We start from the raw sequence: 26629 nt of genomic DNA, 5'->3' as shown, positions 1-26629 counted from the left end.
TTCCTGATCAGGAATCTATCCATCTTTGTTTGCAACCACAATTCACGAACTTCGTGTTTCAACAGATGACAAGATACTGAACCCACTGAGTTTAAATCGAGACCTTACGGCTATGGAGAAAAATTAGCGGGTTACTGAAAGCGAAAGTTTTGAAAATGAGTCTGAAATTACGTACAATGGGTTATGTTATCTGATTTTGAGGGAAATGTTGGAACTGAGTCAGAAACAAGTTTTAAAGATGTAGACTAAATTAATTTTGGGACCTTCGCGTACCCCCTGCGAGGGTTTCGTGTACCACCGTTTGGGAACCACTGCCTTAATCTGCAGCAAATCCAACCTTCTTATCAATAACTGTAGGTTGTGTTTAAATATAAGAAAATGTGAATTTATTATAATCTGAAACGGATTTGAAAATTGAAAGACAAATAAAAGGAATTAAAAGTGTTGTGTGGCAGAATGAACAGAATTAAATAGTGAGAGGCGTCACCAACCAAAATTTGTGAGGAGGGGGGGGGGGATGGCACAGAATTTTACTAATAGATATTGGAATTTCAGTTATATCATAGTCACATCACTGTGAAAGGTCTGCACCACACCTCAGCTATTTTTAGTCAATGACACCCGGGATTCGCCATCCCTCCTCTTCTGAAAATAGTCCGTAGCATTTATTTTGGCAGCTTTGATAAACTTCGACATAAAATGAGTTCCCATAGAAAATTAATGGCTCCATTGAAGATTCCTGGAAAAGAAAAATAGGTTCAAAGAACTTCACTGCACCAAATAGGCCTGTGCTCACTTCTCGTCCATTTCAATGAGAAATTTCATTGCATTCATAGTGTGTTTTGATTCAACTCAATTTCCCCCTTATAATTACCTGAAATTTCCACCTTCATGCCCTTAGCCTTAGTAGTAATGAGAGTCATAATAGTAGTAGTAGTAAGAGTAGCAGTATACACATATTGTCATTTGGCCAGCTGATCGTCCCCCTCATCATGCCCGGGAAGTTTCAAATTAATGCGCAGAGCCGTTCCTAAGATGTTGCTGATACACCCTTTTGGCAAAGGGTAGGCACATAGTGTGTTATGATATAGTTCAACTTCCCCTTCAACCTTTCCTTAAATATTCACCTTATTGTCCTCAGCCTTAGTAGCAGTCGCGTTAGAAGTAGTAGCTGTGGCAGCAATAGTAGTAGTGTTGGCGGTGGTAGCAGTAGTAGTAGCAGCGGTTGTAGTAGTAGTAGTTTCAGCGTTTCAGCACATATTGTCTTTTGATCATTTAATCACCCCTTTATAACTCTCTGAAATTTACAACTTAATACTCGAAACCATTCCTGGGATACGCCCTTTTGACAACCTGGAGGCACAGTGTTTTTTTTATTTAGTTCAACACTCTTGTCAACATTCCCTGAAAGCTTCCTCTTAATGCCCTTGGCCTTTTTGGGCACTAAATGTCAAATCTGCACCCCTTTCCCAATAACAAATACTATATGTAATCAATGGACAGATCGGACAGGGGGGGGGGCACGAAGTTTGCCATCTCCGAAGGAATTCTCCTTGGACCTTTCAACTATGCTAAACAAGATAGCTATCTCAAGATTTTGAATGGATGTTTCTCGGGAAAAAAGATGCATGGGAAGGGGGCTCGTTGCCCTCCAATCACTCTGACTCTTATAATATTTCCAAATCAGCACCACCATGTGGATTATTTCCTGTTTGTCTCTCTTCTCCTCATCATCATCATTGGCCCATCTTAGGTCTAAGCTGCTCATACATGAAAACCGTGATTTTCTAAGATTTTTCTTTTGACTGTTACAAAATTACGAAATCTTTCAGGGAATTACAACATTTTCGTCAGTATTGCCACGAAAATCGATAATCAATATTAATACGTTAAATTTGACGATTCTCTTCGTCCGTATAGATTCAAACATAAACAATCCGTTGATTGCCAAAGACAATTCCCAATTTTGTTAATTTTTTAAAATATATTTGGTTGTGTAAATGTCCACTTAACCAATTCAAATGGTCCGATTTTAATTTCACTGTTCTTGGTACTTTGAGGATTAGTTCGTTACTACCAGCAAAATAATATCCAAAATTAGTCAAAATATCAAATTATTCAAGAGATTTCTGATGAGACCAATAAGGGCTCAAGCTCCGAGCCCCCTTGCACCAATCCGATTATTTTCATCTATAACCCTACAATGTAAGAAGGATTTGCGCATATATGAAAATCGTTATATTCTTTTATAACTCAGGACCCAAAGATGGTAGTGGCAGTGCAGGGGTTGGATTTCTCCTTAACATCCAAGCACAAAAAGCTCTAATAGAATGGGAGCCCGTATCATCTCGCCTTGCAAAAGCTAGATTCCGAAGCAAACTGTTTAATGTTACAGTGTTTGCGGTCTACGCACCCACAAGGGTCAGCTCTGAACAAGCAATAGATACGTTTTACGCCGAACTCAACGAAGCTGTAAAAAAGACCCCCAAACGTGACCTCCTCATTATCGGTGGCGACCTCAACGCACACGTCGGCAGCAGACAGGCAAACGGCGACAGGAGCCTTGGAATTCACGGGTACGGCGAAAGATGCGAACGAGGAACCAGATTGGTCCAATTCGCCCAAGCGAACAACCTCGTAATAGCAAACACCCTTTTCAGACACAAGCCCTGACACGTCATAACCTGGAGATCCAGAGATGGAAGGACATCTTCCCAGCTGGACTACCTACTCGTGTCGTCACGTTGGAGAAGCTCGATCCAGAACTGCAGAGCCTACAGAGGACCTGACACAGGTTCCAAGGGCGGGTCGGATCATACCTTGGTCAAAATGTCTGTGAAGATCAGGCTAGTGGCTCGTAAACGGAAGGAACCCCCAAAACGATTTGACGTTGCCCGTCTTAAGGACCCGACAGTAGTAGAACAATTCCGTGTTCAACTTTCAAATCGTTTCACCGCCCTCGAGCATGAACACTCAAATGAGTCTCCTGAGGACGGGAACTCGAGCGGGTCGTCGGTTAACGAAGATTGGCAGAAGTTCCGAAATACACTACAGGAGGTAGCTCTCGAAACTCTTGGAAGAGTGAAGCGAAAGCGAAGACGGTGGATGTCCGAAGAGACCATCCGACTTGCAACGAAGCAAAGTCTGTTACCATCACGCCACTCAGCTGAATTCAAACAGCTACGCAAGCTATGTCACCAGTCGGGCAGAAAAGACAGAAGGAAGTACTGGGAGAATATGGCGGTGGAGATGCAAAAAGCAGCTAGCCTGTCTGATACTAGGAAACTGTATCAGCTGCTTAAAGAGTCCACTGAGAAGAGGTCGAAGAACTCGGCCTCTGTAAGAGACGAACACGGTAACATCCTAACGAGTCGTGACGAAGTCGTTGACCGTTGGAAGCGCCATTTCCAGAAACTCCTAAATCCCCAAGTCGACCCTTCATCACCTGCTCCAAATCTTCAAGTGACCCAACCTCCCCCACCTCCTTCATCAACGCTCATTAACCAATACGCAGGAGTCAAAATAGAGCCCCCTGACGAAGAGGAAATCCTGGCAGCAATAAAGAAGCTGAAGAATCATAAAGCGCCGGGAATTGACGCCATACCAGCAGAAATCTACAAGGCAAGCCCCAGGCTTCTTGCACAGAACCTAGAAAAACTGCTCAAGAAAATTTGGGTACAGGAGGTTCTCCCAGACGATTGGAAAGTTTCAATTATCATCCCCCTGTATAAAAAAGGGGATAAAGCTGAATGCAAGAATTACCGGGGGATATCGCTCATAAGCATCGCTGCCAAAATATTTGCCATGATTTTACTCAACCGCTTCAGCTCAATCAGAAACACGACCACACGCCCGAACCAGGCGGGCTTTCGGCCAGGAATGGGCTGCATTGATCAGCTCTTTACACTCCGGCAAATTCTCGGACACCGCATGAAACACAATCAGATTACTATAGCCGTCTTCATAGATTTTATAACGGCCTTTGACTCGATCGTTAGAGATGGCATATGGGCTGCGATGCAAGAGGACGGCGTCCCTGATAAGCTGATACGCCTTATTCAGGCATACTACCAACACGTTCGTGCCTGTATACAAGCTGATGGAGAGCTGTCCTCCCTCTTCGACATCGATTTCGGGGTGAGACAGGGCTGCATCCTGTCCCCCATCCTCTTCAACTTTGTTATCGATTGGATCATGAAGCGCGCCATGCAATCTGCCAGAGGCGTTGAAGTAAGCCCTGACTTCTCCATCAAAGACCTTGACTACGCGGATGACATTGCCTTGCTAGAAAACGATATAGATCATGCACAAGCCATGCTGTGTAATGTTGCTGCTACTGCAGATTTGGTTGGGCTGAAGATCAGTAAGGATAAAACCAAAATTCTGACAAATTCTGAGGATGTACTCACAAGGGGCATCTCTATCGACAACTCCCGTTTAGAGGTCGTTGACCAGTTCAAGTACCTGGGATCCCTCATCGACATTTCCGGCGGCTGCAGTACGGAAGTCCAGAGCAGAATATCATCAGCATCGATAGTCTTTGCTCAACTTAGGAAGAACCTGTGGAGACAAAGAGACGTCCTACTAAAAACAAAAATCCAGATCTTTGAAGCAACCGTCCGCTCCGTACTCCTTTACGGATGCGAGACATGGCCCCTGAAAGCAGCGGATGTTCATGCTCTCAAAGTATTCGACCACTCCTGCCTGAGACAAATCCTCGGTGTCTCCCTCCGAGACAGAATTAGCAACGTCGAAATTCGTAGACGATGCCACCAGAAGCATGACATTGAAGCCCTAATAAAAAAACGCCGCCTAACTTGGTTTGGCCATGTTTGTCGGAGGTCAGATGACACCCTCACTAAAAAGGCGCTATACTGCAAACCCCTCGCACACTGGAAGAAGAAGCGAGGTGGACAAGTCAAGACCTGGCTTAACACACTCAAGGCGGACCTAGAGCCGATTGGTGGTTTCCGACGACACGGCCGAAGATGGGACAAGCAGTGGCTTGAAATATGTGCACCACACACACACGACCGAGCGGCTTGGCACTCAACCGTCTGCCAGATCATAGCGCCAGGGAGAGCTGAAGAGCTTGTGTCCTGAAACAAGTACAAGTAAGTACAAAGTACATACTTACCAACGGTTATATAAATTCCTCCAATAATACTAGATAATCTGACTAGGAACATTGCAAAGTATTCTCCATCGTCCTCGATGCGAACTCGCATAGCACTAAAATCATACTTGAAATAAATTCCTTGCATTTCTCCCTTCTTAACGGGCCGGGCATAATCTCTAACTGAATACTGTTGGGTTTTCCGTCTTGAGTATGACGTCTGTATATCTGTTGGCACAACTTGAAGCCAGTATTGATACTTGAGAGGCACTGTAATTTGAACAAATAAAAATAGGGAAAAACCCCGAAAAAGAAGGTAAGACAGAACTAACACTTGATGAAAGTACTGATATAGCTTCTTTATGGTTCCCTCTGAAACAAGGGATTTCCCAACAAGTCCCCAGCTGTAACTTACACCAAAAGGACCATACCTTTCAATCATTGGTAGATTTATTAGCCTCGAATTTGTCCATTCACCTAGCCAGAATTATGATATCAGCTGGGTTTTTTTTTTCTTTTTTTTTTTTTTTGGTTAAAAACATGGAAAATTATCCTTATTTCAAAATTTTTCAACTTTTAACGTATTTTCTATTAAAAAGTCATGTTCACTGAATTTCAAAAATGTAGTCTGGTATACAGATAGAACTGAATACCAGCTATAGATTGATAGCAAAATGATAATGCTATCATGCTTAAATAAAAAAAAATTAACATGTTGATACATCATGCTAGATATATTAACAAAAATCCAGATAAAAAAAAAGAAGAAAATACATGATAAAAACTTCGACAAAACTCATTATTGTCAAGATCAACACCACTGAAAATACCAGATACAAGTTTTTTTGCGGACCCCCTCCCCCCCCCCCCGCCTTCTAGACCCATTTTAGGTCTACTCATACATGAAAACCGTTATTCTCAAAAAATTTTCTTTTGACTGTTTCAAAACTACGAAGGTTTTAGGAAAGTACAACATTTTCGTCAGTGTTGCCACTTTGAGCCATAAAAATGAATAGTCAAGACTAATTCGTCAAATTTGTCAATGCTCTTCGTCCGTAGAAATTCAAACATAAATAATATCTTGATTTCCAAAGACAACTACACCTCCAAAGGTAAGCTACATCTTCTGAAGCTTTTTGGTGCCACGCTTTTTTTTCTATATAGATAGAACTTCCCAGCTATATATTGATATCAAAATTCCCGTCTTTCGTTGATGTAGCAAAACCATAGGAGAGAAGAAGTAAAAACACTGCTCACGGAACATAAACTTTAAACTTATTCGCGGATTTGTGATAAGTAATAATCGGGACAAAAGGGAACTAATAAAGCAAATAGCCAATAAAATATAAATTATGAAAAAGAGTAAAAACAAAATCAAACCCAAAATAAACCTTTGAGTAATTTGTAGTTTCGTACTTAATTTTAAAACCTAAATCCGTTTTTAAATGCATAAGTGCACTTAAAATACACAGTAATGAATGCACTTAAAATACACAGCACTCATATTAAAATAAAATTTTAATAGAACATTTACAAATTTCACTCAGGGACGAATTAACAAATTTTCTCCAAGGAGGGGGGGAGGAGATGCGAACTTTATATTTTTCAGCATTCCTTTTGTCAACAATGACAATTGGCAATAACAGCTACCAAAATATTTAGTTTTCATGTAGGATTTATAAGAATTTTTATAACAAGTTATACCCCGCGTGGAGGCGGAGGATGAGGCTCCGCCTATCTTTACCTCTGATTACACTTAAAAACTTTTTATACGGAATACTGATGCGAACTTTATATTTTTCAGCATTCCTTTTGTCAACAATTACAATTGGCAATAACAGCTACCAAAATATTTAGTTTTCATGTAGGATTTATAAGAATTTTCGTAACAAGTTATACCCCGCGTGGAGGCAGAGGATGAGGCTCCACCTATCTTTACCTCTGATTACACTTAAATACTTTTTATACGGAATACTTGACCCAAACAAAATAAAATAATGTGATGTTTCCCAATTTTTATCAGGTTATTGGTAAATACACTAAAATAATTTCTTGGAATACTTGCGCTCCAACATTGATACTGTGTTAGTTATTTGGAAAATAAAAGTATGGTATTTAACTCTAGTAAGGCAACAATAAATAGACAAAGTTCACCTTCCTAGACTCGGAAGTTAGGTCAAATGACGCTGGGCTAGTGTTAAATCTTAGAATAAAAAAAAACAGAACTTAAAAAAAAACTCAGAAGGAACGACCGACAATGGTCTTTGATATATTATACGTGTCTATTTTACTGTTAGAAAAAATATCCTTTTTTTCTTTTCACTTCTTTTATCCAGAGCTATATGGTTTCTGCTTACGTGCTAGGCTGTAGATAATTTTCCTAAGTTCACTTTGAAATGGACAGTCCAATTAACTTCTACAGAACTATTCTATATCTCTTTTCGGTCCTTTTTGTCTTTTCATCAGTCGTTTGTGTCATTTCTTATCATTTCTTGTAATTTCTATTTTTATAGAATATCCTTTATTGTGAAGATGGAACTAGCAGTGAAAACCTTCTCGTGGTGCCCCTAAGAGTAGTAAGGACAAATAAACGCCGACTACTGCAAATTCAAATTATTGCCCGCCCGTTGGCCGTCTTGACCAGTGTCTGGCCACTAGGCAGCGTATTCTGAGGGATACTCTGCCAAAACTGGATGGAGTGAAGCCCGTAATTGCTGCTAAGATCATGTCTGAGGGGGGGGGTCAATCCGCTTGGACGTATGAAGCGCCAAACGTGACGCAAGAAATGGTCCCTTGAGGAGCAATGGGAGGTGTAAGAAAGGCGTTCTCTTGTTAGTAATGGTTCTAAGGATCAATGCCGCCTGGTCTCCATAGCTGGCGTGTGGTGGATAACTCCCTTCTCTTTTACGAACAACTACCTGCCGAAGCTAGTCTGAAGCTGGCGGATTGAGGTCATCAGGATGGGGAAAAGCAATGATGGACACCTTGACACTAACAAGAAAGGCTCTTATAGGAAGGAAAAAATAGATAGGAAAGCCTTACTTCAAAACCCCACGCCCGAGGAGGCACTAATAGCCCAGTGGCTATTGCTGCTATTTTTTGTGTGGAGGTGGGTGATAACAGACCTTTTTGGCATGAGCATCGACTCAATTTTGTGAGTCCGCCTATAATAACAAAATAATGGTTTTTACATAAAAAATAAATATTAGACTTCCTCAAATTCGTTTCTAAAAGACAGAAACCAAAGACTGGGGTTCTAGGTATAAGCCATTTATACTGAACAGCAGTGGGAACCTCAGTGTTAAAACATGAACTTCGCTACGAGCGTATCGTACGATTCGACGAGCGTATGGATGACTTAAAGCAAATGATCGAAAATCTTCGTATAGAGAATTCAGCTCTGAAACAAGAGAATTCTGATTTGAAAAATGCAATTATAGCGGTTAAAGAACAGTGTTTGAGTACAGAATTGTACGTAAAACGCAAAAATCTGCTGATTCACGGAATTCCTAATAAGGATAGTGAGAATATTGAAGAGACAGTCCACGACTTTTTATCAGGAATGCCAGTACAAAACTCGAAGGATATAAAATTCACGGCAATGTACAGAATTAGAAACAAGACCAAGCGCCCTTCCCGCTCGAACTCTCGCCCCGTTTCGGACCCTATTTTTGTCTCTGTTCTGAATCTTAGGCATAAAGATAGGATCATGGCTTGTGTTGGTAGCCTAAAAGGCACAGGAAAGAGCATCAGTAATGACCTACCATCTGAACTTGCAAAGCGTCGGAAAGAACTTTTGAGTACGGCTTACAAGCTTCGAAATTCCAAAGTAACCGCTGAGAAAGTATCTCAAACTAAAGTCATGCAACAGGGTACTAAACTATGGCTAGAAACAAAAAAAAACTTCTAGCTCAAACTGGGTTAAGTTCAGTGATGCATGCCATGACCCCCTCGCCTTGGTTTTATCCGCAGTTATTAGTGATGGTGCTTCTGACGCGTGACGTAAACTATCGAGTATTTTCGCCTCAGTAAAGTGAGGGGATGCAATTTTGCTGCTCTTTTTTTGCAACGTCCGTATCTGTGTGTGTTTTTTTAGTTATTGTCCTATTTTTCCTTTTCTCTATTTACTATATTATTTACTCCCTTTTTTGCTTTCTTTTACAATGTGCGTATCTATGTTTTTTCTTATATGTTTATTTTCTTATATTTCTCTCTTTCCATGTTATTTACTCTTTTCTTTACTTTTTTACTTGTAAATATTTTTCCGTTCCAGAGCGAAAATTCAAGTTCGTGCCTTCGCCTTACGAATTTGCTGTCATTAGGATGTCTACGTCACCCGTGTTCACTCGACTACAGCGTGGTCTCTATTCATCACCTATATTGGTAAGTAGTAATGTATGAAATTGAGTTTTCATCGAGGACTGACGCTAATCTCACGAAAAGGAAATTAGATGAATATGAAAGTCGTAGAGTAAATTTTAATGAAATTTTGAATAACCCGATAGGAAGAACACCGAATATGAATTTTGATGAAAATTTAGGTAATATTATTGATAGTAATTTTGTGGATGAGTTTGGGCTATGGGATGTTGGGGCTCGGTGGGAGGATGTCCTCCGGGTTGTGCATTTGAATGCTCAAGGGCTGAATTCTTCCCTGGATGATATACAGCTTATATGTAAGAATTCTCGCCCTGGAATTATTGGATTATGTGAAACTTTTTTAAATGAAAAGAACCAGCTACTTATGGATATACCCGGATATAATTCAATATTTCTAAATAGAAAGATAGCTAAAAAGGGGGGGCTAGGATTTTATGTATTGAGTAATCTGGCAGTTGTAAGAAGAGATGATCTGTCTATAAACATTGAACGGGTATTTGAATCTCTGTTCATAGAATTGGCTACTAGCTCCAATGAAAAGATAATAATTGGCGAAATATACAGATCTCCAAGCGGATCAATGAAACAATTTATGGAAATATTAGAGATTGTTCTTGGGAAAGTATTGTCTGAAAAGGCAGAAATAATTTTAATGGGTGATTTTAACGCTGACATGATGGATATGTCATCGAGTCAGGCTTGTGATATACTGGCACTAGTAATCTCGTCTGGGTTAACTCCCTGTATAAATATCCCTACACGAATTTCAAACCAATCTGCAACCTTAATTGACAATGTGTTCTCATCTATACATTCTGTAAAAAATGAAGTGCTACTATCAGATACATCGGATCATTTTCCAGTAGGAGTTTTACTTCCACTCCCCCGGTCTGCCCGCCGAATAGTCCCTGATAATAAACCAAGATTCCGATATACACCAGCAAACATCGAAAAGCTCAAAGATGATTTATTCACTACGTCATGGGAGTTTACAATACCTGAGAGGGTGAGCTTAGAAAATTATAATAAGGCTTTTGATTTTTTTTATGAAACAGTAAAGAAGAAATTTATCCACCATTGCCGAACACCCCAACCAAGTCTTTCTAAGAGATCAACACCCATAGCCCCATGGACTACAGCTGGAATACTAAAGTCAATAAAGAGAAAACAGAACCTTTGGAAAGAGTATAGGAACAGACCAAGTGATGCTAAATTAGAGACTTTTAAACTATACCGGAAAATGCTTAAAACTCTGATTCGAAAAGCTAAAATTACATATTTTTCCCGAAGGTTTGCGGATTGCGGCAAAAATATTAAGAAAACTTGGGATGTAATTAAGGAAGTTACGCAACCATCGGCAAGACCTAGAAAGCTCCCTAAATCACTTAATGTTCAGAATCAGCTTTTCTTGGATGAAGACCAAGTACGACATCAGATGACTAAATTTTTTGCTGAGGTTGGGAAAACAACGGCTTTAGGTGTGGTTCCTTCTTCAAGTTCTAGAACTTGGAAGCAGTTCCTCGGTCCTTCCTGTGTAAAGTCAATGGTTCTTGAGTCAGTTACGGAGCAGGAACTGATAACAATAATTTCGTCATTGAAAAATTCTTCATCTGGATTTGACCAAATTCCGGCCAAATTAATCAAACAGATTCTTCCCTCAATTATTACACCACTGTGCCACTTAGTTAACCAGTCATTCAAGCTCGGAATATTCCCTCAGCGTCTCAAGTTGGCACGAGTGATAGCACTATTTAAAGGAGGTGACCAGGAGGACCCGGAGAACTATAGGCCTATATCTCTTCTGTCCGTCTTTTCTAAAATATTTGAAAAGGCTATGCTAAAGCGTTTGCTGAGTTTCCTAGACGCGAAGAAGTTTTTTCATCGGCACCAATTTGGTTTTCGGGAGAAGTGCTCAACAGAACACGCATGTAATATGCTTCTTCATTTTGTACGACAGTCTTTAGACTTCGGCCTTATACCTGCGGCAATATTCCTTGATGTGAAGAAAGCTTTTGACAGCCTCACACACGAGATACTTATTGGTAAGTTGTCGCATCAAGGCGTTCGTGGAGAAGCTCTGTCCTGGTTTTCTTCATTCCTAACTTGCCGATCCATTGCAGTTGAAGCTTCTGATGAGCATATTCCAGTCGAATATGGAGTGCCACAAGGCTCAGTTCTTGGGCCATCCCTTTTCCTCATATATGTCAACGACCTCTATCGACTATTTAGCAACCCACGATCTGATTTCTGTTGTCATTTGTGCCAGAAAGGAGATGCTGTGGTTGAAGCCTTGGATACGCCTGGTCAACATGAAGAACTCTTTGCATTCGCCGACGACACCACCCTGGGGGCTGCAGCACCTGATGAATCATCTCTTATCCTCAAGCTACAATTGATGGCAGAAAATATATATCGTTGGTTTGATGCAAATTTGTTAGCTTTGAATGTAAAAAAAATCGTTTTTTCTTATATTCTCCCGCATAGGCCAAAGCTGCCCTACAGTGACAGAGCTTAAAACATCTAAGGGATCCATATCCCGCCCAGCTGACCGGTTTATTCGATTCCTTGGGATACTTCTGGATGAAAATCTATCTTTCAAACGGCATACTGAGTCAATGAGATTAAAGGTTTCTCGAGGCCTTGGAATTATTCGAAAGCTGAAGCGAGTCTTTCCTTTCTCTATCCTTCGTCTATTATATTTCTCTCTTATTTACCCTTATTTATGCTACTGCTCGTCAGTGTGGATGTCAACATTTCCATCTGTACTTACACCTTTACATAATCTCCAACTGAAAGCAGCAAAAGTTCTTCAGTCTACCACCCATATTTCTGTTGAACTTCTGAAGATTAAAGATATTCATACATTACACCTCTCTTTCATTGCGTTTCAGTATTTCCGTGGAGACCTTCCATCAAGTTTTTCCGGGCTTTTTGAAATTGTTGAACTGTCAGTCCTTATGAAACTAGAAACAAGGATGATGTGCTAGTGCCATCCACCCCTGCAGTGCGCTCGGACTTTGGTCTGATAGTTGCTGTCGGACGTGCCTGGAATTCCATTCCTGTTGGGATTCGACGGTCCTGTACCATAGGATCCTTCAAGAAACGGTTGAAGAATTTTTTAATAAAAAAAAAATAAATTAAATTATAATATTGATCAGTTATTTATATTGTTTAGTTATCAAGATTTAATTTATTTATTTAATTATTTAGATTGAATTTATTTATTTAGATTTGGGTGGTGTGAGTGTTGGATCCTCGATGTATATATATTTTTTTATTTTTATTTATTTTTTGTAAGTAGGTGGTGCGGAGACCGGTTGTACTCGGGTGAGGATTGGTGAGTAGACTCTAAATATATTTTAAGTGTGAATGTAATTAATAGTTATTTATGTTTTGTTTTGTTGTTTTTTTTCCCAAATAACGGGCCATTGAGCCCTTTGGGATATTTTTGTTTATAAATGGATGGATATTGGTAATAAAAGGAACTTGAACTTGAACTTTAAGGGGACATTTCCGATGCTTACTCATAAGGAAACAATAAACTTCGTCGATCTTCGCTATATCGATTTTCAAATGCTAGCGATTTTCAAAAAGCTATATTTACGACTTACTTCACAATTTCAACATTAGTTTGAGTAATACTTAATAGGAAGTCTTTAAAAAATTCTGGTTTTCAAAAGACCTCTAAGAAGTCTTTTTAATCCCTTATTCTATGGAAATGCCAAACAAGTTCCTCTACTTACTCTCATCTATTTGCTCTTCACCTTCGAGTGGTTGTACAATCCCTTTAGCTCCAAGACCAAAGGAAAACTTCTCAACTCGATGAGAAAAATTTCCACGAAAATCCTGCATTATATGCCCAACGTGAATATGCACACCTGGTATGGGTAAAACTTTTCCTTGAGTGATATGAAAGTTTCCAGCTACTTTATTCAAGGTCAAAGTTCCGTGGTACCTACACGCATCCTTTGGCTTATTTGGGATATCAACCCTAAAAGGAAAAGTGCTTGTGCAACAGTAAACAACTTCTCAGACCACAATGGGTAAGTAGGACAATGAGGAAAAACGAAGTAATTCACAATGGTTGTGAATTGCATCGTTTTTCTTTGTTCATTTACGTTTTCTCGTGTTGAGTACACCATTTTCGAAAATATGTATATGAGGGGAAGAATCAGAATATATAAATCTTATAGAAAACTAGGCCAAAGCAATTTTTGCATTATTTTTTTTTCTTTATTGTTTTTTTTTATTTAAGCAAACCTTATGGATTTTCATGATTGACGTTGCCACATTTATTTATTTTTTCATCTATACTTTGCGGCCTGTTAGGGAAAAAATTATTGTGACAAATAGCTGGAATTAGCATAGACCACGATACATAGATTCCTTCTTTTTTGTGATGTGAAGATTTCCATCCTTTATTGATGCCCTTAAAACATTTGCATACATATGTGCGTAATAATGTATTTCACAGATGTAATCTGTGAAATTATGTAAATATGAGGTACACCTTTGGGTTTAAGACACGACCATCTACAGACATCACAAAAATTTTCCACTTGCGGTTTAAACAAATACTCCTACTGTTCAAGTGACATATTTAATATTGATTCATACAAATCCCCATTGTAGTACAGTTTTTGTAGGCATGAATATAAAATGAATTGGAGGTAATAGGGTTGAGATTGCTTGTGCAGGATATCAAGTGTTGTTGATGGAAGAGCATTGCCAAGCGTGGAAAATCACGTATTGAACAAGATGGGCCTGGGACTTCAAAAAGCCTCCATTTAACAGGAGTTCCAAGGGTTTTCCTGCTGTCCAGTTCTAAACCAGCTTAAGCGCTTTGTGCAGCATTGAGAAGAAGTGTTAGTCCCCGAATTGCACTTGTAGAACCCATGCCTTTTCTTGAGGTCATAACAATTCCAATGACTTGAATGATACGAAAATTGTGACTTGGGACTTTACAAGGTTAAAAAACAGCTGTCGTATTGATATTTTGACAGAGGAATTCAATGGTGTCGCTGATTCTTTAGCTGACTGAAATTAGAAGTCATCTTCAAAGGAAAGCTACCCATCCTTAAGCTGTTTGGGGCCGTAGTTTTTATCTCCCTTTTAGCTGATTTTTCACCCACTTTTGTTTTTTGGAATTTGGTGCCCACTACTACCAAAACTGCAGACGGAGGTATTCTTCATTAGAAAATGAATTCAGGCTTTTCTTCCTTATTCAGGATTTTCTTCCCCTAACACTTCATATTATTCTGTTTTAAACTTGGCTAACATAATCCATGATGTCTTCTTCCCCTTCCCCTCGTCCTTACTGACCATGATAGCAAACTATTCTATGGATTAGATCTCTTAGAGTATATTTTCAAGCCATATAAACTGCTCTTTCAAGGTACATATATAGAGTTGGGTTGAAAACCTTGGTGCCTTGTTCTTAAATCATCAAACACTAATTATTCAAGAAATCACGCAGATATATTTGGTAGCATACGTATGAGATGAACCAACCAGAGTGGAGTACCCTTATGTTTACAATATTAACCCTTGCTTGTATCGGCGTTTTCATAACCCTTTTTACTTGGCAAATTAGTAAGAGATGGAGACATGTCAAACTAGTAAACTAGTAAGGGATGGCTAACTGGCAAACTATTAAGAGATGGAGGCAACAAGTTTATAGACTGAACTAAAGAGAGAACAAAAAAACTTCAGGGAAGCTAAGGAAAAGAACATGGTCTCTGCCAGAACTCAGATGCCCCTAATCTCTCCACTAGGGACGAAAAATTTACTAAAGTACGACATTTATAATATTCTCGAGAAATATTATATGTCTGGCAAAAGCTTACTTCTTTCATAAATGTATCCCCATAGAAATTTTTTTTAAGACTTACAGGCTCCTTAAAAACCTCTAAACCAATTGGCTGTGAAGAATTTGCTGGTGAGCAGGTATAGTTCAGTCGCTAGATGTGCCAGCTAAGTTGGCAGGAGGCTGATGGTTCAACTTCCAGCAATGACAGATATTAAACAGTTACATTATTACTTTAACTACTAGCTGTAGAATTATGATGAGGATGGCAGTTGCGATATGGAGATGGAGACAGTAGAATAGAACAGATATCGTGTTTGACTACCTTATTCTTGGCTACACAAAAGAATCAAGAATCAAATTCAAATCAAAAGTATCAATCAAAGAATCAAGAATCAAATTTTTAATTTAAACGAGTGCTCACCCAATATTCTACAACCATTCGTAGGAATCGTCATCTCCAACACATGCGATAGCACAGTAAAAGGTTTTCATGATTCTAATTTTTTTATAATATAGATTTTTTTTTAATCATAATGGATCGTTCGCCACATTACTAATAAAATATAAATCCCCTTCCCGGCCAGTGGTGCCAGTTTGGGAGGGGGGCATTCACCCCTCCTCGATTTCGCCTTCATCTCCCCAGGCATTTAAAAATAACGTTATTTTTTATATTTCCATTGAAAAATATCCTTTCTTTTGTATTTCCATAGGAAAAAAACGAACACAAAAAAAATCCCCCTTTAGATTTTAAAATATATTTTTTGCCCTCCCCTATCCCTCCCCAACATTGACACTAATTGGCCCCACTATCCATTTCATTCATAATGAAGGAAATATTTACTAATTTACAAATACACTTATGTTTTACCTTGCAGGCATACCAGAGAAAAAATAGGCATAGTCAGATTTCCATATCTGATGTTTCAATGTGTGATACTCATCACTTAGATAACGATTTGTTCTTCGCAATGTATCGAAGTGCATTCTTTGACGATAATCAAGGTCAAACCAAGTTTCTTCTTCATGGAGTCGTCCAAACAAAATAGCAGACTGGTCCGTAGTGTCTACCACATCTGCACCCAAAACTGAAAGACGAGAATACCTAAAACTGTGTATATATGATAAGGATCTATAACCAATAGCAACACCTCACTACATCACTAAGGCACCTGAGACCAACACAGTTGGATACGCTCTTCCTCCATCCCTCACTCTATTAATTCTTCCCTTCGAATCAGCTTAGGCATACAGAAAGGATCTGAAAAAAGGAGTCTTACTTTTTGTATGCCTAGTAGAAGCAAAACTACCCAATTTTTTGGGGGGAGGAGGAATTTTTTGGAGGAGGAATGGGGCAACTAATTTCACTATCTGGCTGGTCATTTTAGCGACATTTTGAGCTGACCAAATTGAGCAATCTCAGTCATTATAGCTGAGCATTATATACATAAGAATATATCCTAGGATATGGGGAGCTTCAGATCAACTGAGGATATGCAGGTCACCCCCTTTCCTCCTCCTCAACATCATCAACGTTTTAGAGAAATTGCAGTAAAATCGCAGCGCTTCACCCAGTGATTTAATTATCTCAATTCTGGGAAAGAGGAAGGAGGGAGTGATGTCCTCATCCTCCTTCATTGCTTGACTACTTGATCCTCTTTATATGCTTTATATAGGATATACTTTTACTGAATTTACCAACTTAATTCTATTTCAATCTAACTAAAGGTGTTTTACATTACGTAAAGCATTTAAAGCATTAAAAAGTTTACATGTAATTGGCTTAGTTTATAGCTTAGAGTCTTTCTTGTCTCCATAGACACATAGGACGTTGAAAATGAGTACCATATCTAGTCTTATCACCGTCTTGTTACCATATCCCCAATCGGGTAGCCGGAATGTTGTAGGAATGGAGTGGTTTGACTCTCATACACAAAAGCAAGATGTTTCCAGGACGAACATTCCTCCTTAATCCTGATGGATGCCACTGAAGAAATTTATCAGGGGTTTATTAAAATAATGTCTGTAAGGCATGGCCTCAGTTTTGACATCAACATTGTCAGATAAAATTTATGCGAGACTAGCTTACCTGTCGTGCGTTGCTGCGATTTTTTCACGATGGGATGTTACCAGTCAAATGCTGCAATCTTAAAAGAAAAGAAATTAAGCGAAAACCCCCCCAAGGAAAATTCTTCCCTACGAGAACTCCCCCTTTGCAGAGAGTCCCCTGCATAAATAACGATAGTATTTTTAATTTAAAGGTTTTGGAAATTCCTCCTGCAGACAATTCTTTCACCAAAAATTCCTCCCAACAGAAAACTCCTCCTTCATGGAAAATCCCCCTGGAAATCTTTTCCCACATATAAGACATCAACTTTTAAATCTGAAACAATTTGAAAAATTATGTTAAGATTACTAGTTTAGATATTAGGCATTGTAAAATAGATCGACAAAAAATTGTATGAAATACTTACAAGCACATGGTGTGGCAACTGTGAAATCAACATTCAACTCGACTTTTTCAAAAATTTCTGAATCAGGAATAAATTTGAACTTTGTCCCAGGATTAAGATAATCTTTCACTTCTGACACCAAAAGGTATACAATTACAAACCAGCATAGAATGGATACTAGAAAGAAAAAAGAGCCTTAGATCAAAACTTATGTTTTCAGCAATATGGAACTATTTTAGATATGTTTTTTGACCCAAACTTTCAGATTATCCTTCATTTTAAAACTGTGAAATATTTGCATACAGAGATAGGTGTGAACTATTCTCCATCACAGATTGCTTTCAAGGGCTCCCCTCCCAGAAAAAATGGTGCCCTAAAAAAGCACATTTTCTGTGTTTCGACACTATTTCTGTAGGGTAGTAGTACCAAGGACACCCTGCTCCAAGACCCAGACTTTAATACAAATACACTATTCGTTGAATTTTGGAGAAAAAGAGCAAAAGTCTTAAAATACCTTTTAACTTGCTAGATCGATGTAATAAAAAAATCAACAGTAGAAAATACAATAGCCTCCATTTGTGAAAACTAATTACCATAATTGGAATTTACAATTGGCTTACAATATTATAAAGCATTTAAAATTCCTGGCTTAAAGCTATACACTCTAAGAACAGAGCCAGAATGAAAGCAAGCATTAGAAGAGTACAAAAAAAGGATGCCAGAGAACTTGAGCTGGTCTTCAGGACAACTAATAACACCATCTAGCATATCCTAGTAAAGTCTTAAGATGCCTATAATGGTATTTTTTCTTTACTCTGACTATAGGCTTAACTAGCGGAGCGAGGCCAGTAGTGCTCTACCTCCCCCCCCCCAAAAAAAAAGCTCATTGCCCATCCCCTCTAGAAAAATTTTCTTGAGCAACTGTTAAGTTAAGTTCAGACTGATGATGGTAAATTCTCCCCCTCTCCTGGTGGCAAACTGTTCCCCAGACATACTACTACTATTATTAACAACTCACCAAAGGACCAAGCTGCCAGAGGCCAACACAGCTACGCATGCTCCTCCTCCACCCCAATCTATTCAAAGCCTCCCTCTTTACAACCTCCCAGCAAGTTCCCATTTCACTTAAACTTTTTTTATGACATCCTCCTACCTCAACCGCAGATTATCTGCTTTCCATTTAGCCCAACACGATTGTCCAAAAAGGACAATCTTTAGCAATCTGTCATCCTTCATCTACAGAACGTTCCCTAGCCATGTTAACTTCTATCTCATAATAGGCATAGAAAGGAGGATTGAAACCCACTTTTCCCTACAGCTTACTGTTTGAAATATGGTCATGTCGTTGGGTACCCAAAACAATATGTAATCGATTTCTCTGGTAACATCTAGCAAATCTCCCTCTGTTTTCTGGAGCACCCATGCCTCAGAACCATATTTGACCACTGTCATCATTGTAGCTTCCAATGTTCTAATCTTAGTTTGCAGATTTCCAAGCATCCTCTACACTCATTGTATTTATCCAAAATTCTAGCCTTTAAAGTGATTAAACTGAAAAAAAAACTAGTTTTTTTTAACTGAAAGTAAGGAGCGACATTAAAACTTAAAACGAACAGAAATTACTCCGTATATGAAACGGATTTTCCCCTCCGCAATCCCTCGCTCTTTACGCTAAAGTTTTTAATTGTTTTAAAAATTAGAATTGTGGCAAAGAGTCAAACTTTAGCGTAAAGAGCGAGGGATTGCGGAGGGGAAAACCCGTTTCATATACGGAGTAATTTCTGTTCGTTTTAAGTTTTAATGTCGCTCCTTACTTTCAGTTAAAAAAACTAGTTTTTTTAATTTAATTTCTGAACGTTTTTGAATTAATGCATGTTTGATTTTGGCTCTCCGCACATAAATTATTAAAATGAAATTCGCATACTAATTCTCTTTTTGGCTAAATGGCTTTTGAGAAATAAGGAGTGGGGAAGGAGGCGTAGTTGCCCTCCAATTTTTCGGTTACTTAAAAAGGCAACTAGAACTTTTAATTTTTAACGAACGTTTTTATTAATAAAAAATATACGTAACTTAAGAATTAACTTACGTAAAAAACTTTTATATTCTTATATTTTTATTATGTATATGAGGGGGTTTTTCCCCTCGTTAATACCTCGCTCTTTATACTAAATTTTAAGTTTTGTCCCAATTCTTTAAGAATGACCCCTGAATCAGAAAGGCCGTAGAATTAGTAGTTGAAATTACTAGAAATACTTTAGCATAAAGAGCGATGTATTTATCTCCTCCTAAATACCTCGCTCTTTATGCTAAAATATTTTTAGAACCCCTCATATGCTTAATAATCTCTGTTCGTTTTAAGTTTTAATGCTACTCCTTACTTTCAATTGAAAAAAATTTTTCATGTTTATTAATAAAAAATTGTTGTTTTTTTTACAGTAATGCTAGAAAATCCTGCGCCCTTTTCATTGAGTTTCTCTTCCCCCATGACATATTCCTCCAAGGAAAGATACTCCCACAGAGCTCCCTCCCCTCAACCTAACCCCTCAAACCATAAGAATCCCCCTGAAAACGTCTGTACACTTCCCAGTAACCATTACTATATGTAAACACTGGTCAAAGTTTGTAACTTGCAGCCCCTCCCCCAGGGACTGTGGGGGAGTAAGTCATCACCAAAGACATAGTTATTATGGTTTTCGACTATGTGGAACAAAATGGCTATCTCAAAATTTTGATTTGTTGATTTTTGGAAAAACATGAGCGTGGGAGGGGGCGTAGGTGCCCTCCAATTTTTTGGTCACTTAAAAAGGGCACTAGAACTTTTCATTTCCGTTAGAATGAGCCCTCTTGCGACATGCTAGGACCATTTGGTCGATACGATGACCCCTGGGAAAAAGAAAGAAAAAAATAAAAAATAAATAAACACGCACCCGTGATCTGTCTTCTGGCAAAAAATACGAAATTCCACATTTTTGTAGATAGGAGCTTGGAATTTTTGCTATAGGGTTCTCTTATATGCTGAATGCGATGGTGTGATTTTCGTTAAGATTCTATGACTTTTAGGGGGTTTTTTCCCCCTATTTTCCAAAATAAGGTAAATTTTCTCAGGCTCGTAACTTTTTGATGACAAAGATTAAATTTAATGAAACTTATATATTTAAAATCAGCATGAAAATCCGATTCTTTTGATGTATCTTTTAGCATCAAAATTCTGATTTTTAGAGTTTCGTTTACTATTGAGCCAGGTCGCTCCTTACTACAGTTTGTTACCACGAACTGTTTGACACCCTGATCCAAGTTTCTGCCAATAAAAAATGGTTACCAAAATCCTAAAAACTACCTTCAAACAGTCATAAATACTTATTTGTATCGACAATAAAAATGCATTAATCCACTTTGCCAAACTGATGGATGATTAGACAGCCCACTACAAATATATATATATATATCTATATATATAAAAATAAGTTGTCTGTCTGTGTGTCTGTCTGTGGATCAGGTGACGTCATGTTTCTGTGTCCACTGACGTCATGAAATTAGTTGTCGTCATTTTTGCTTTGACGGTGACGTCATTCAAGATATTTAAGACATATTTTCACGTAGAAATCTATTAATGTTTAAGTTTACAATGACTGATGAACTTACCATGGCAAAAGCCGATGAAGATGCCCAAAGAGTCTATGCCAAAAAACTTGCTGCTGATAGAGAAAGTCAGAAAAGAAAGCGTGCCGAGGAATCAAAAGAACAGCAAGGAAACAGGCTTGAGGCTAAAGAACGCAAAACCGCGCAGTTAGATGAAGATCCACCTGGACAGCGAGAGTCAAAACATATCAAAACTGAAAATGATAGCGATGATGATTGGGTTTGGGATTTTGACTTGGATAAGGTCATCAATGCCTACCAGATTTTAGTTAAAAAAACAAAGGTTCGGCGATATGTATTTCATAGTGAAGCTGAAAAATAAAGAAGAAAAAGAAAACTGAAAAAAGAAAAAATGTAAAAAACTAAAAAATACTAAAAAGAAAAACACTCAAAGAGAAATTACAGACCGGGACACAAATGACGACCGGGACAGAGGGAATATAAATAACGACCGGGACACTCAAAGAGAAATTACAGACTGGGATACCAGGACACAAATGACGACCGGGACACAGGGAATATAAATGACGACCAGGACACAGGTATTTAAGAATATCGTTCAAAGACAAATTTTTAATTGTAAGAAGACCGTTGAAAGAGAAATTTCTAATTGTAAAATGACTGAAGAACCTACAATGGCAACGGTACCACCATCGAAGTAGATAACCAGTGGTTTGTTCCATATTCCCCATTATTATCAAAAACATTTAATGCACACATAAACGTTGAATACTGTAACTCCGTAAAGGCAATCAAATACATATGTAAATACGTCAACAAAGGCAGTGACATGGCAGTTTTTGGCTTGCAGCCCAAAATCAAAGATTTCGACGAAATCGTACAATATCAGGCTGGAAGATACATAAGCAGTAATGAAGCTGTTTGGCGAATTCTTTCATTTCCGATACATGAACGTAGTCCAGCTGTTGTTCACTTAGCGGTACATTTACAGAATGGTCAACGTGTTTATTTCTCGGAAACCAACGTGCAACAAAGAGCCCTGAATCCACCGGATACAAAATTAACAGCTTTTTTTTCGCTTTGCAAAAATGATTCTTTTGCAAAAAAACTGCTGTATACTGAAGTGCCTTCGTATTACACGTGGAATACTAAAAATAAAGTATTTGAACGTCGAAAACAGGGTAAGTCAGTCGACGGCCAACCTACCATCTTCAAAGATACCACGATAGGAAGACTCTACACCGGTCACCCCAATCAACATGAATGCTTCTTTCTACGCCTGTTTTTGGTGAATGTACCCGGTCCGACATCCTTTGAGTATTTGAGAACTGTAAACGGTACTATACATGACACTTACCGTAGTGCATGCCAAGCTCTGAATTTATTGGAGAATGACCAACACTGTGATAACTGCATCAATGACGCGTGCGAAACGTCAACCCCAAGTGAAATTCGTGCATGGTTTGGCATCATTTTAACAACTTGCTCTCCATCAGCTCCTACAGAGTTATGGGGAAAATATAAGTCAAAAATGTCCGTAGATATACTCCATCGAAAACAGTTAGAGACGTCAGATATGACTTTTGATTTTACATCAGAAATTTATAACTACACTTTAGTTATTATAGAAGATTTGTGCGTACGTATGGCAAACAAACCTCTTCAGGATTTGGGAATGCCTTCATCTAACCGTATCGCTGCTGTTTCGACATGTGTAGAATTGGATCGTGAACAAAGTTACAGTACGAGTGATCTATTGTCGTATGTACAAAATAACATTTCCAAGTTAACGTCGGAACAAAAAGACATTTATGATACGATACTCAATTTCAGGACGTATACAACTACCTGCTGATTTCTGTAATTTAGTGACGTCCAAAAATGAATTGATTGAAAAAGTATTTCCGAATATTCTAAAAAATTATAAAAATAATAAATGGCTAAGTGAAAGAGCGATTCTCGCACCCAAAAATATAGACGTCCACGAAATCAACAATATTGTTTTGACCAAGATTCGAGACCAGGCAGTCCTTTACAAGTCAATCGACACAGTTTTGGAACCAAATGAAGCGGTTAAGCATGCATGTTTGTTTGTAAAAAGAGCGTTTGCATATGACGTCATTATTAGTACATACGGCTTTGTATATGCACAGACAATGGGAAAGCCAAGAATGTTGTATATTCGCAATTTTTACGTAGTTTAACTCCTGCGGACGAAATGAATGCTTGCCTGAAAAATTCTAATTTATGGGCACACGTAAAAATATTAAAATTAACTACAAATATGCGTGTCCGATTGCAAAACGATGACTCTGGTCAAACATTTTCAGATCAATTGCTGGCAATTGGAAACGGAAAGCTCCCAGTAGTGGGAAAGCCAAAAATGTTGTATATTCGCAATTTTTACGTAGTTTGAAACACATATATAAATCTATCTATATTCACAGGTGGGACACAGGGACACAACTACAATGGCACGTAACTAATATGGCGCGTAACGACTTACGCGCGCGGGGGGGGATTGGGGGGGTTGCGAAGCGCCCCACCAACTAGGTGTTGGGGTGGCGCGAAGCGCCCCCCCCAACAGCTAGTATATATATAAATAAGTTGACTGTGTGTGTGTGTGTCGAGTGACATCATGTTTGTGTGTCGACTGACGTCATGTTTGTCGACTGACGTCATTATAAGGATTGAGCTGTATGCGTCATGAAGTTGTTTGTCGACTGACGTCATGTTTGTCAACTGATGAAATTACATACCGGGACACAAATGACGACCGGGACACAGGGAATATAAATGACGACCGGGAACCTCAAAGAGAAATTACAGACTGGGACACCCGGACACAAATCACGACCGGGACACAGGGAATATAAATGACGACCGGGACACAGGGACACAACTACAACGGGGATGCCGGGGGCACAGGCGGGATATATAAATGACGACCGGGACACAGGGATTGTTCGAATAGAAATTACATACCGGGACACAAATGACGACGGGGACACAGGGAATATAAATGACGACCGGGACACTCAAAGAGAAATTACAAACTGGGACACAAATGACGACTGGGACACAGGGAATATAAATGACGACAGGGACACATCATTAGAATAATGAGGTATAGATTTGAATACGGATTGTTTTTCCCATGGACAATTATATGTTGCATGTTCAAGAGGCAGTAAACCTGACAATCTATTTATATGCACAGACAATGGGACAGCGAAGAATGTTGTATATTCGCATGTTTTACGTAGTTAAAAACATATATATATATATATATATATATATATATATATATATATATATATATATATATATATATATATATATATATATATATATATATATATATATATATATATATATATATATATATATATATATATATATATATATATATATATATATATATATATATATATATATATATATATATATATATATATATATATATATATATTATATATATATATTATATACATATATGTATATATATATGTCCTGTGGTGGCGCAGTGGATTTGACCTTAGCTTGGTAATACGGGACCCAGAGATCGAATCACGCTGCAGGAATGCACTGCAGGGCCGACGCAGGGACCTTAGTAGTCAAGAAGCGTCGTTAATTCTTAAATAAATAATTAATAAATAAAATACATATATATCTATATATATATATATATAATATATATATATATATATATATATATATATATATATATATATATATATATATATACTAGCTGTTGGGGTGGCACTTCGCGCCACCCCAACACCTAGTTGGTGGGGGCGCTTCGCGCCCCCCCCAAGCCCCCCCGCGCGCGTAAGTCGTTACGCGCCATTGTAGTTGTGTCCCCTATGTCCCGGTCGTCATTTGTGTCCCGGTGTCCCAGTCTGTGATTTCTCTTTGAGTGTCCCGGTCGTCATTTATTTGTCTGTGCATATAAATAGATTGTCAGGTTTACCGACTCTTGAACATGCAACATATAATGGTCCATGGGGAAAACAATCCGTATTCAGATCTATACCTCATGATTCTAATGATTGCCCTTGAGCTTTGTTGATGGTGATTGCTAATCGACCATTCCCTGAGTCGCCATCGTCATTTATATATCCCCCTGTGTCCCGGTCGTCATTTATATTCCCTGTGTCCCGGTCGTCATTTGTGTCCCCGGTGTTCCAGTCTGTGATTTCTCTTTGAGTGTCCCGGGCGTCATTTATATTCCTTGTGTCCCGGTGTCCCGGTCGTCATTTATATCCCCCTGTGCCCCCCGGCGTCCCCATTGTTGTTGTGTCCCTGTGTCCCGGTCGTCATTTATATTCCCTGTGTCCCGGTCGTCATTTGTATCCCGGTGTCCCGGTCTGTATATACAATTCGTTTTTTAGTTTTGTTTTTCCTCCTTTATTTTTTTCCTTTTTTCTTTTTTTTCTTTTTTAGTTTATTTAGATTTTTAGATTTTTTAGTTTTTTTATTAGTTTTTTAGTTTTTTTGTAGTTTTTACCATTTTTTTAGTTTTTTTAGTTTTTTTTTTTTACTTATGTCCTGGTCGTCATTTATACTCCCTGTGTCCCGGTCGTCATTTGTGTCTCGGTGCTTTGTTGATTGCTAATTTATATTATATTTATATTTATATTTTTTATATTTATTAATATTTTTTTAGTTTTCTTTTTCTCTTATTTTTCAGTTTTTTCCTTTTTTTTAGTTTTTTCTTTTTTTAGTTTTTAGTTTTTTTTTGTTTTTTTACCTTTTTTTAGTTTTTTTAGTTTTTTAGTTTTTTAGCTTTTTTAGTTATTTTATTAGTTTTTAGTTTTTTTTTAGTTTTTGCCTTTTTTTAGTTTTTTCAGTTTTTTTTTAGTTTTTAGTTTTTTACCTTTTTTTAGTTTTTTTTAGTTTTTTAGCTTTTTTAGTTTTTTTTCTTCTTTTGTATTAGTGTGAAATAATTCAGACGTCATATGCGGACAAACACGACGTCACTCGACAGACAGACAGACAGACATAACCCACCAACAACTTATTTTTATATATATTTATTCATATTTTTTTAGCTTTCTTTTTCTCTTTTATTTTTCAGTTTTTTCCTTTTTTTTAGTTTTTTTCTTTTTTAGTTTTTAGTTTTTTTAGTTTTTTACCTTTTTTAGTTTTTTTTTAGTTTTTTTAGTTTTTTAGCTTTTTTAGTTTTTTCATTAGTTTTTATTTTTTTTGTAGTTTTTGCCTTTTTTTATTTTTTTCATTTTTTTTTTAGTTATTAGATTTTTACCTTTTTTT

At 38.0% G+C, this 26629-nt stretch overlaps 1 protein-coding gene across 1 annotated transcript in view; it reads right to left on the bottom strand.

The window, feature by feature from the left end:
* Positions 1-358: 358 nt before the first annotated feature.
* LOC136030973 (endoplasmic reticulum-Golgi intermediate compartment protein 2-like) overlaps positions 359-26629 on the bottom strand; it is a 46603-nt gene continuing 20332 nt past the window's right edge. The window contains exons 2-6 of the mRNA XM_065710124.1: positions 17777-17932; positions 16174-16390; positions 13240-13487; positions 5138-5386; positions 359-739 (exon numbers count right to left, since the gene is read on the bottom strand). Of these exons, the coding sequence (XP_065566196.1) occupies positions 666-739; positions 5138-5386; positions 13240-13487; positions 16174-16390; positions 17777-17932 (944 nt within the window). The 3' untranslated portion in view covers positions 359-665. The remainder of the gene's footprint in view (positions 740-5137; positions 5387-13239; positions 13488-16173; positions 16391-17776; positions 17933-26629) is intronic.

This window comes from Artemia franciscana, chromosome 9 (assembly GCF_032884065.1).
Source record: "Artemia franciscana chromosome 9, ASM3288406v1, whole genome shotgun sequence".
Classification (NCBI taxonomy): Eukaryota; Metazoa; Arthropoda; class Branchiopoda; order Anostraca; family Artemiidae; genus Artemia; species Artemia franciscana.
Note: the sequence above shows the minus strand (reverse complement) of the source record. Positions and strands in the feature narration are given on the sequence as shown.